This window comes from Eulemur rufifrons, chromosome 12 (genome assembly GCF_041146395.1).
Source record: "Eulemur rufifrons isolate Redbay chromosome 12, OSU_ERuf_1, whole genome shotgun sequence".
NCBI lineage: Eukaryota > Metazoa > Chordata > Mammalia > Primates > Lemuridae > Eulemur > Eulemur rufifrons.
The window spans coordinates 4,454,079-4,466,804 of NC_090994.1; the positions used below are offsets into that span (position 1 = coordinate 4,454,079).

The following is a 12,726-nucleotide window of genomic DNA, read 5'->3' on the forward strand; positions in this document are numbered from 1 at the left end:
AAATGGGATCACATTATAGACAGAATTTTAAAATGTAAAAACATTAAAAGTAGTTTTATTTTAACGCAAGAAATTAAAAAAAAAACAAAAAAAAACCTAGGCTGGGCTCAGTGGCTCACACCTGTAATCCTAGCACTTTGGGAGGCTGAGGCAGGAGGATCGCTTAAGGCAGGAGTTCAAGACAAAGCTAGGCAATAGTGAGACCCCCATCTCTACAAAAAAACTTAAAATCAGCCAGAAATGTCCAGAAATTTGTCTACAGGTAAATCTACAGAGACAGACAGTAAATTAGTGCTTACCAGGGGCTGGGGGCTGGGAGCATGTGGGCCTGGGGAATGACTGAGGATGGGTATGGGATTTCTATGTTGAAACTGTATCTATATAGGAATATTCCCATTATTCTTATTGGCCCATCACCCTAAAACTGGAACCTTTAAACAAAAGATCACAGACTTTATCTTAGCTTTCCATAACTAAGATACTTTCAGGGAAACTTATTTCCTTCCCCAGGCTGGAGGAGGCATGTGTTGGTGCCCATCACTTTCCTTTTGTTTTGATCCAGAATTCTCATTCAATTTAGTTTATGTTTTAAGGTTCTAGCTATTGCTTCATTGAAGATAAAGTTTTTCTTCTATTTTTGTTTGCTTTCATTGTTTTTGCTGGATTTTGATGGACAGAAGTAGACAAGCAGTATCCCTCAATTTTCTAAAGTTTGCTCATTTCATGGGCAAAACCTCCCATTATCTTGCAATTAAATTGTTCTTATTTAATTTTCACAAAGGCTTCAAATCTTTTCACATGTTTATGGGCCATTTATATTTTTTCTTGTGTAAGTTATACACTGATATCCTTTGCAAATTTTTCTATAAGATTATTAGTTGTTTCCACTAACTTGTAAGAACTTTTTTTTTATTATTTCAAAATATTAAGGGGTACAAAAGTTTTTGTTACATGGATTCACTCTATAATGCTGAAGTCAGGGCTTTCAGTGTGCCCATTACCAGGACAATGTTCATTGTACCTAGTAGGTAAGTTTTTAGCCCTTACTCTTCTCCCACATGCCCCCCCTTCTTAGTTTTCAATGTCCTTTACGTCTTTTTATGTGCATGTGCACCCGCCATTTAGCTCCCACTTGTTAGCAAGAACATGTGGTATTTGTTTTTCCATTCCTGAGATACTTCACTTCGGAGAATGGTCTCTAGTTCCAGCCATGTTGCTGTGAATGACGTTATTACATTCAACAGCTCTTTTGATATATGAATCTTTTGCTCTATAATGCTGTAAATATCTTTCAGTGTGATTCATTTATAATGTCTTTTATTGGATATATGCTTAAGATTTTTATACAGTTAAATACATACAACTTTATCTTTTAGGTTTTATGTATTGCTTAGGAAAGCTTTTCGTATCTCAATAAAAATATTCATTATTTTCTTTTAACACTAGTATAAAATCTTTTCCCCAGTTTTTAAAATGTATTTATTTAGTTCTTTATTCCATATGGAATAAAGATTTTTGTTTCTGGTATGATGTTTTATTCTTTTCATTTTCATTTAGACTATTTTTAAATTTTTTCATTTTCAAATAATCAATGGAAAAATGTTATTTCCTTAAAGATCTGAAAGGCTTCCTTTACTAAAGCTAAATTTGCTTATATCTAAGGATAGATATACAACAGATATATCCATCTGACAAAATGATCCTGTTTTACTTACTGGAACAATGTACTATATTTTAATATCTGGTAGGGCAAATTTCTTCAAACCCTTTCTTCTATTCTCTTTAAAGAATCTCCCAGTTATTCTTATGCATTTTTTCTTACAGACGAACTTCAGATTCATCTTGTCAGAAACAACAAAATCTTGTGATTCTGATGGGTATCAGAGAGCACATAGAGCAAACTGGTGACCCCCTTGAGTTGAATCTGGCCAGTACACATTATTGTTGAGCCTGTGAAGTGGTGTATGTTTTTAAAACTGGTGCTTGAAAATTGTTTTGTTTTTTTTTTTAAATACAGAACTTATGCATAAAGTACAAAAGCCACAAGCAACGAAAATAAGTCATCCTCCATTCATACCTTACAACCCATTCCCTTTCTCATTCCCCTGGAGACATATGGAGCTGCCTCATTCTTTTATGGACAGAAAGTACTCCATAATATAGAGGTACCATAATTCACCTAACTAGCCTCCTACTGATAGACATTCAGCCTTTTGCTATCATATAATATGCTACAATAAATAATCTTGTATAGTCACTATTCTAGACATAAGCAAATATTTCTATAGGATAAATTCCTAAAAGATAGATTATATGGTCCATTCAAAGAAGATTTAAAAAGGTTTCTCCTAACAACAACAATAAAACAAAACAAAATAAAAAAACCCCTCTAAACCTTTTCAATTTGGAGACAGAATTACACCTCACATGCAGAAACCTGCCCATTTTGTTGACAGACAACAGTCTTCAAATTGGAGATCTACATAAAACTGGTAAAATCTATTAGATAGGAACTGATAAAATTTTGTTAAATGAGCAAGGTAATTATATCTAGTTGTATTATAATAATTCCATAGTCTGTGATTTAGGCTCTATCAACATTGCTTTTCTAGGGTAGATATAAATTCTACTTATTATAGCAACTTTATTCATAATTGCCAAAACCTGGAAGCAACCAAGATGCCCTCCAGTAGGTGAATGGATAAATAAACTGTGTTACATCTAGACAATGGAATGGATTTAGCACTAAAAGGAAATGAGCTATCAAACCATGAAGAGACATGAAGGAAACTTAAACAAATATTACTAAGTGAAAGATGCCAAGCTGAAGCTCCATGCAGTATGATTCCAACTATATGACTTTCTGGAAAAGGCAAAACTATGAAGACAGTATAAAGATCAGTGGTTGCCAGAGGTTAGGGGGGAGGCAGGGATTAACAGGCAGAGCACAGAGGATGTTTAGGGCAGTGAACCTATTCTGTGTGATACTATAATGAGGATACGTGTCATTATACGTTTATCTGAATCCCATAGAATGTGCAACACCAAGAGTGAACCCTAAAGTACACTATGGACTTGGGTGACAATGTCCTGTCAATGCAGGTTTGACTGTAACAAAGGTAGCACTCCAGTGCTGGATGGTGGTAGTGGGGAAGGCTGTGTGTGGGAGGTGGGGCAGGGGGTGTATGGGAACTCTCTACTTTCTACTCACTTGGTGGAGAAACTAAAACTGCTCTAAAAAAAATGAAGTTTATTTTTTAAAAAAGTATATGGACACTTTAATTGGTTTTTAATATCTAGTCTGAAGTTTTCTGATTAGGGAGAGGATCAATATATATCCACCTTTGTAAAGAAATGATAACTAAACAGAATATATAGTGTTTTTATCCTTCATTTTAAAGATAAGTACAAAAGGGAAGTGATGTGCATACAGCTGAAACATTTCTAAAACCAGTTCAGAACCTGTCTTTACACAAATTCTCACATTTGGGCAACGAGAATAGTGGGTACAGGTAAGATGCATACCTGTTAAATGTACTTAACCATTTGAAAACAGATTAGGATTTGACAACTAGAAAAGACAGAAACTGCTATGGTCTGAATGTTAATGTCCCTCTAAAATTCCTATGTTGAAATCTTCACCACAATCATTCCTATGTTGAAAGTGATGATGGTATTAGGAGGTGGGATCTTTGGGAGGTGATTAGGTCCTGTGGGTGGAGCCCTCATGAATGGGATTCATGCCTTAAGAAAAGAGGCCCAAGAGAGACCCCCTCACCCTTTCCACATGTGAAGACACAGCAGGAAGGCATTGTCTATGAGCCAGAAAGCAGGCTCTCACTAGACAATGAATCTACCTTGATCTCAAATTTCCCAGCCTTCAGAACTTTGAGAAATACATTTCTGTTGTTTATAAGCTACCAGTTTATGGTATTTTGTTATAGCAGCCAGACCAAGGGGACTAAGAAATAAACTATTAGGTCAAAGTCCTTCATCTTATAAACAAGGAAAATGAGGCTCTGGGTCACAAGGCTATGTAATGACAGAAAGACTAGAACCTTGGTATTATGTTGCTTTTCCATTATACTACTACTATTCAAGAAAACAAAATTGTGATAAATTTCTTAAAATGTGGAGATGCTAAATGATTTTTCTTCTTCCATGTATTCATTTTTTCAAAGGACATGAATCCTATTAGTATATTTCTTTGGCTGACAAGCACTCATCAAGCTGCCCATTTACTCATTTATTCTGCATGCCTGATTTTTTCCCAGAGGTCATTAAAAAAATTATGTTTTAAGCATTCTTAAACAGCCTTCTTACCCTGAAAGTTAATACAGAATACAGTGTTTATTACCAAAGCAAAGGCTATGCTCACCACCCCACCATTGTTAGTGAGAATTTGGAATCTTGGCTGACCTCTTACAGAGGTAAAATCCACCCTTGGTGGGAGCAGCTGTGACTGTGAAAGAAGCTACAAATAACATGCTGGGAATTCAGCAGGCACTGTTATTATATCCTGTTTATACTGTCATTTTTCCTATCAGTGGGATATTATTTATACAGACCCCACCCATGAACTTCTTGTTTATCTTATTATAGAAATCCTCTGAATCTATAAAAAGAAACTTCTGTGTCTGTTTTGGGAACAAGTACATGTGTTATAATTTTGCACCTCATTACACTTTTTTATTTAGCATTTTCTTTTGTTATGCACCACTTGTTCTCATTTTACTTCAAGGTTGACTTATTTCACATATTAGAGTTGAACTTAACTGACTTTAAGAGAATCTGCTAGAGGACAAGATTCTTGCAACACCACATCCTAAACTTTATTTTGGGGTACATTTCATCAGGTAGATATTTTTTAAAGACACATTTGACTAATTTATTTAAAGACAGGAAAATGTGTCTATATACTGATTAGGTTCTCCAAGGAGGGAGTCTGAGTGATCAGAAGGCCTCCTTACACAGGATCACTCTATCCTAGGTGGACCAATTAAGAGTGCCAGACTTTATTAGGTTCTCACTAACTCGCTATTCTCTAGCAAAATCTCTTCTCTGCAATGAGAAGCCTTGTCCCTGAGTTTAGCTTGATGGCTGGACAGGCTGGGTGAAAAACATAACACAATAATACATGAGAAAAACAGGAATTCAGTAAGTTAACCAAGAGGACAATGAACCAATCTGGTTATCAATCATCCTCATTTCCCTGGCCTTACATAAATAACTGAAGTGGGTAAAAGAAAAATGCAAGTTCCTTAAGGGCAAAAAATCATGCAGCATTTGTTGAGCAAATAAATAATTATTTCTGGAGAGAGCACACCACTGAACAAAGTCACACTGGACAATTTTTCGTATGTATAGCTTGTGTTAGCATCACTAGTACACCTTTTCACTACACAGCAGCTCTACAAGGAAGCATGGTAAACATGGAATGTTCAGAGTACATGTATGATGCTAGACTCTTTGAGGATGCGTAAGAAAAAGTCACTGATTTTGAAAAACATTATTTCAAAATACATAACTGAAATGAGTATTAAACCTTACGGTGGTGAACTAAGTGTAATTAACTTAAGGAAAAAAGAGGTGTGTATGGGCTAAAGTGGTCAAAGAAGTTAGAATGAGGATAACACCTGAGATAATCTCACTAAGCAGAAATTGATAAGGCTGAGACGAGGAGGTGAAAGGCATCCTAGGCACAACCAACAATCCAAGTAACCAGAATTCTGGAAATGGTAAGGAGTAGAATTCAGTGGGGGTATACTGAATAGAAGATGGCAATAAAAAAGGAGGCTGGAGACAGATTATGAGGAATTACATTTTTTAGACAATGGAGAACCATCAAAGATTTCTGATCAAAGGAAGATGAACCCAACCCAAGCTTTTGGAGTAGAAATGAAAAAGAAGAAGAACAAGTTGGGGTGAGGCTGAAATGGAGGAAATTTTTAACACTATCAAATCCCATAATTAAGGCAGCAAAAGGAAAGTCCATTTGATACAATAGATAATAAATGTGTGAATATATTTTCAACTCTTGCTTTCAAAAACCAGGAGATGGCATCATGATGACTATTACTGAGTGAGGCAATGTTAAACAATGCAGATCCATTGAAGCTAATGTCAAGAAAGTTTACCAGTCTCCTAGAATCATACTTCTCAAACCCAAATCACCTGGGCTTCTGGTTAAACTATAAATTCTGTTTCAGCAGGTTTAGGGTGATACTCAGTATTTTTACAAGTCTAAGGAGCTCCCAGGTGATGCCAATACTGCTGTTCTATAGATTGTATTTTCAGGAGCAAGATATGAAAATATATCTTTCAGTTTTCCTTTTCAAAAAGGCAATACTATATTTGACAGTATTCCCATGATGGTATATCTAATGCTTTTATGCCTAAGAAATGCTTTTTAAAGTTATTTTATTATAATTTGCATCAATGTTGGATGGGTTTCAAAGCTACTATTTTAAAAATCCAAGACGATTCAAGCTTCAGGGTATTCAACATACTTAGAAATACTTCCACCTGAAAAAGTCAACTTTGTAATGCTATTCTATAACACTATAATTTTGTTTTTGTTTTTGAGGCATTTAAACTAGAAGATACTATTGCTTCTAGTCACAGAGGCTGACAAATAAGCACCAAAAAGGCAACACTCCATCTTTTCATACTCCACATCAGTGAGTTTCAGTAAAACCTGCTTAACTTGCCCTTAACATTGCCTTAAGCACTAGAACTTAGTCCTCAAAGATAAAGGATAACAATGTATTTTAAATATCCTATTGAAAACACCTAAAGACTGTAACAATTAAATCCACACACAGTCCTTCAGTGTAAGACTTCTACACAGAAGGACATGTCTTTAATTAAAGTCTTTTACCATGAATAGAAGTGTCATTTATAAAAATATATTACGAGTGTAATATATCACACACACATTATAAAATACTGGCTGACCTTAGATATTTGGGATGAAATTTAAGACTACTAAAATCTGAAGTTTCATTTTTAACCAAATTAATGATCAGCAACAACCTTTTAGGTAAATTAGCTTCAATATTATCTCTGCCTAGAGAACAGAAATAATTTCTTAAAATTGTAAGGTACTGTTGAAGATCAGATCCACGTATTTCATTGCAGAAGAAAGAAAACTGAGGCACAGAGGCTGAAAAGCCCAAGGTCATACAGCTTACTAGTGGCTGGTAGTGTTACTAAAAGGAGGGGGAAATTAACTTTTATATCCATCAATGTACAAAGTATAACAATGTAGCAACTACAAAATGTAGGTGAAAGAGTTTCTGGTTCCTCTAATGACTAAGGCACAGTTTATTTTTCAAGGGTTTTATAAATTATTGAGACCCAAGAAAGAAAGACCACATACTAACAAAGACATGGCACTCCCAAATTTAAGAACTTCATAAAAAATGCAATCTGAATAGAGAATGACACATATACACCAGATACTGGGGATGGGACTTGGGTGCAGGTGGAGAATGGGATGGTATATAAAGAACAAAGAGAAGACAATGGTACCTCTTATCTTCTCAGGAATGTTTTGAGGAAAGCTTTTACATACAGAAAAGTGGTTAAAAAAACTTCAATTGGTAAAACTAGGGCTTATATTTGGAGGACTACAAAGCTTTTAAAAATAAGAAATGCAGATAGTTGTTGGATGTGCATGTGTCATAAGCTCTCTTACAATTAAAAGAAAACTAGAGAAACCCTTTTTTAGCCATAAAATAGGGAATTATGTGCTTATTACAAATGCTATAAAATTTACTAGCACAAGTAAAAAAGAAAAAAATCACTGGAGAAGTTCTGTGATATCAGAGACAATGGGTTTTAAATCACAGGCATACATTATTATGCCTAAATTGACAGATCTGCACTGCAATGCAGAAATGCAAGCAATATTCCAACATCTGCACCAGAAGGCAGAGACTAGACATGATTCCAGAATAAAGGGCTCTTCAGCTCTTACCTGTTACCTGTGCAACAACTGCTTGGGAAATCCTCCGATTGGCAAGAAAGGCTTTGATTTCCTCTTTTATCACACTGCTGTCCCTCCTAACAAAAACAGAAGACAAGACCAACAATGTATGTTGAAGGTAGAAATCCTCATCTTTGCTAAAAGAAAGGTGAAGCAGAGAGGTGGGGAGAACACAGAAAGAAAGGACACAAAAATAAAAGGTAAACAGACCAAACTTGTGTGAAAATATGAAATTACAACAAACCAAGAAACACCAAATATTCAGGTCCTAAAACATCACACCATCAGACAGACGCTTTAGTGAAGACCACAGCAGAAATAAGTCTCATACCAGAGGATGGTTAATCGCATGCTCTGTATAATTCACATTAGGAACAAGGCTGTCATATGGTATACACAAAGTTTCATTACTGGGGAATGAATATATCTTACACAGACAGAAATCCTAGAAAAATAAAAAGCAACAACAACAAAAATCAGTCGTGAGTAGACTGTGGGTTTGTATGTTACCTATGCAATTGCATAAATAATGTTCATTTAAAAACCTTTAAAATGATTAAGGGAATAGAAATCATTATCATTCTCACAACTGTAAAAATATTAGCCATTTTAAAACAGACTTTGCCCCTTAACTTGCCTTCTTTTTCCCGTATAAACAAAAAATTAAGGTGGGAAGTGTCAAATATAAAATTTTAATATTAAAAAGGCATTTACTGATTACTTGTTACACAGAAGAACACTTAACACTAAATACTACACTACATTCTGTCCTTGTGATTACATTACAGACCTCATCTTTCCTCCACTAATATGCCTTTTACAAATTTTTACTCATTTAAAAATTCAACAAATTCTTAAAAGACCTGACATTCAGGAGAATGACAATGAGTGGCAAGACTTCAGGTTTCCAACAAGAACAAGGAGAATACTTGAATATCATACTTAAACCCTTAAAGCTGACCAATTTCTCTTTTGAATGCTTTATCTTCAAATGGATTAAACAAATAAAGCACTGATTTTTGTTCAAGCTCAAAAGTAACACAGAATAGTGGTAACATTATCTAACACAGGGGTCAGCAAATTACGGCCAGTGGGCTAAGTCTGGACTGCCATCTGTCTTTATACAACCTATGAGCTAGGAATCGTTTTCACAGATGGACATTTGCAATCAATTTGATGAGAAGGAATGATAATGCTGACCATGAATTAAGCAAAATATTATTAATTCCCCCCCCAAAATTTCATTCTTCTCATTAGTAGGCCTATATTTTAAAATATTATACTCAATTATTATTATTCTAGATTAAATTTCATCAATAAAAATTTGTGACTGTTTGTTTTCTCTTTTATAAGTATCTATATTATATCCTCCAATTTGCCTCTTGGACACAAAGTCCAAAATGTTTACTATCTAGCCTTTTATAAAAAAAAGTTTCCTGACCCCTGATCTAAGACAAAGGGATCACAAAGTCTTTACAAATAGTTTTGTGAAAGAACCACAAACTCTTTACATGGGTTCACATCTCTCTGTAGATTATTTGGAGAAACTAAAGTATCCTATTCAAAAAGAATCAGTTGTGATTTAAATTAGATCAGGTATTTTAGCCCCTTAATGAGGAGGGGTTATACATTCTGTTGGTAGATTCTATGCTCTCTTTTGGGAATTCTAGAAAAGAACAGAGAGGTGACGGAGGTGACAGTTTCCAATCTGTAGCTCTACAAGTATATTCCTGATCTATCAGTTGGAAATCCTAATCAAAAAAGATTCCTAAAGGAAGAAAATAAAAAATCAGCTGCCTAATGCAATATTTAAAATTTCTCATACTGATCTGGATTTTGATGTAGATACTGGCTAGACTCCTCCTAAAATGCTTGTCTATATTTGAAATAATTCTTTGAAAAATATGCATTCTCATTTTATTTCAAAATTGTGTATATGAAAGAAAAAGGCAAAAATAAATATATTTTGAAGTCAAACAAAATAATTGATTAAAATACAGGTAATGTAGAACAGCTCTCAAACATAACAATTGGTGAGGAAGAGATAACTTCAGCAGTATCTATGTCTTTTTTTTTTTTTTTTGAGACAAAGTCTGATTTGTCTGGGCTAGCATGCAGTGGTGTCATCATAGCTCCCTGCAACTTCAAACCCCTGGGCTCAAGTGATCCTCTTGCCTCAGCCTCCCAAGTAGCTTGTGGGCCACCATACCTGGCTAATTTTTTTTATTTTTTGTAGAGACAGGGGTCTCACTGTGTTGCTCAGGCTGGTCTTGAACTCCTGGTCTCAAGAGATCCTCCTGCCTCAGCCTCCCAAAGTGCTAGGATTACAGGCATGACCCACCACGCCTGGCCAGCAGTATCTATTTCAGTTGCCTTATGTAAACAAAACAACCAGATCATTTGGTTTCTCATACTACAAAATTAATCTAAAAAATTTTAAAGTATTACATTTCAATGTATAGAATGATCTAAGAAAATGAAACTGAATTTAAGAGAGCATTTATTCAAATTAAATTAAAAAACACGCTTTTGTGGGGGAAAATGACTAAATGGTATTTTCTTGATTAATGATTTAAATTGAAATTTAAATCTAATTTATTTTAAATCAAATTCATCTAGAGTAGACACTAAATCATATAGAAGACATATTGTGCAAATTATTCCAATGGGAAATATCCAGTTTGTAAATTATTCACAGCCTTGCAGCATGACATCATCAAGGACTGAACTAGACAGAAGCAACCCAGAAGTCTGCAAAACCACAACAATTCACTCACCCTCTCATAGACTCCATTTTTAGGTATCTGACAAGTTTCTAAGTACCCATAACCAGTTTAAATTAAAAAACCCAAAACATCAAAAACTCTGTACTGCTTTACCAGAGAGAAGATTTTTCAAAATAAAAACATAAGTCTTAAAAGATAAAGGTGTATGTGGGCACATCATTTAATAAAGCTAGATCCTGGTTTTATCATCTGGTAAAATGAGAACATTAAATAACCCCTTCACATAGCTTTTAAAATTTTTCTCTAAGCAATGAAATTAACTATTAAATGCATATACGTATGTAATATATAAAATCAAAAATTCTTAAATTTAAAAATTTTCTGAAATTGTAAAAGTACTACATAAAAGCTGAGTATTATTTTATAAAACCTCAGAAATGATCCCAAGGAAAGAAGAAACAAATGATCAGCTACAACCACGTAAGACTGAAGTAAACATCTGTACCAGGTACTTTAAGGCACCATGGAAAGAGTTCTATAAAGTCAATTTAAACACAAGCAGTGACAGATACTTTCAAAATAGTAACAGCATTCCATTCTACTGGGTTAGCTTTGTTCTTTAAGCTTTCACATATCCTCCTCAGCCTTCTTTAATGACCTGCCTCCCCTGTTGTCCTCATTGTATCCCGTGAAATCACCAGTTTGTTAGCATGGAAACTTCATTTATTCTAAATATGGAAACTTCATTTATTCTAAATCTAACCCTCTCATCTTCTCCCTCTCCTCATTTCCTCTCTTCTTCTGCAATTTGACATCCTCCTTAAAATAATGCATCCATTCTTCCTCCCTTCTCTTACAAAATCTCATACTCTTCAAAATTTCCACTCCTCAAATCTTATGGAATTAAAGAGTAGGCTGATCTTTTCTCTCATTCCACAGCTTCCACGTTAAGCTATCCACTTGATTTGCATCTATCCAACTGAAATCCATTTCATCTATCTCTTCCTACCTTTTTCAAATCATTGCCATGATAGATTCATCTGGGTCATTTCCACATCAGGATGAAATTCTTCCTTTCTACACGCCAGTGCCATTATTTTTGCAACTTGCTAAACTTTCCACTGTTACCTCTAGACCTTTCTTAATATCTGGATGAATTCATCAGTAATGCCTCTTTATGGAATCACCTTTTATTAAGACAATTTAACTGTCATCTATTCAGAGAAGTTTTCCCTGATCTTTACAGCTAAAAAAGATCTCTTCTTCCAATGCCTAACTTTAACATTTCAATTACACTCTTCACATGCTAATACATTACATGCTATTCTATATTATAGTTGTTCCTAATCTTATCTCTCCTACTACCCTGCAAAGTCCTTTAACACAAAGATTGTGCCTTATTCATTATGGGGTTTGCATGTAACAGAGCTTAATTTGTTCAATGAATGAACAAATCTGTAGTTGGAGATAAAAGGTTGTAAAATGGAAAACCTGATCTAGATAATTTATAAAACAGCTTTATATTCTTATTCTCAAATATGTTTAAGCTTCCCAAGTCAGAATGGAAAAAAGTTATTTATGAGAGTTCAAATGACATTGCTTCCTTTTCTGGGACAAAAAATATTAAAGACACATGTTTAAAAATGATATGCTTTAAGATCTTCCATATCTTCTTAATATACACTGCACATTCTTTAGGATCCTTTAAAGGTAGTCATCTATCTCAAAGACTTCCAGAGATGAAGCAATACTTACCAAGACAGACTATTTCACACTTGGAAAAATACAATTATGTACAAATTTCTTTCACTTTTAGATAAAAACCTACCACTGTGAACTTCCACCCATGGAGATAAATAAAGCATAACTTTAAATTTTAAAAGATAACTCTAAAAAAAAAAAGCTACTCTTTATGTATCAATGACATGGTAACTGGTAACTGGATATCATGGCCAAATTTCATTTTATTACCTATAAAACATAAATATCCTACCAACAAAAGTAAATACT

The 12,726-nt window shown here is 34.4% G+C and overlaps 1 protein-coding gene across 17 annotated transcripts in view; it reads right to left on the bottom strand.

Moving 5' to 3' along the window:
• The window catches only part of HMBOX1 (homeobox containing 1), a 117,951-nt gene that overhangs the window by 51,121 nt on the left and 54,104 nt on the right, over positions 1 to 12,726 (bottom strand). For all 17 annotated transcript variants that reach the window (XM_069484813.1, XM_069484807.1, XM_069484820.1 and 14 more), the window contains one exon: positions 7,982 to 8,067. In XM_069484813.1, the coding sequence (XP_069340914.1) occupies positions 7,982 to 8,067 (86 nt within the window). The remainder of the gene's footprint in view (positions 1 to 7,981; positions 8,068 to 12,726) is intronic.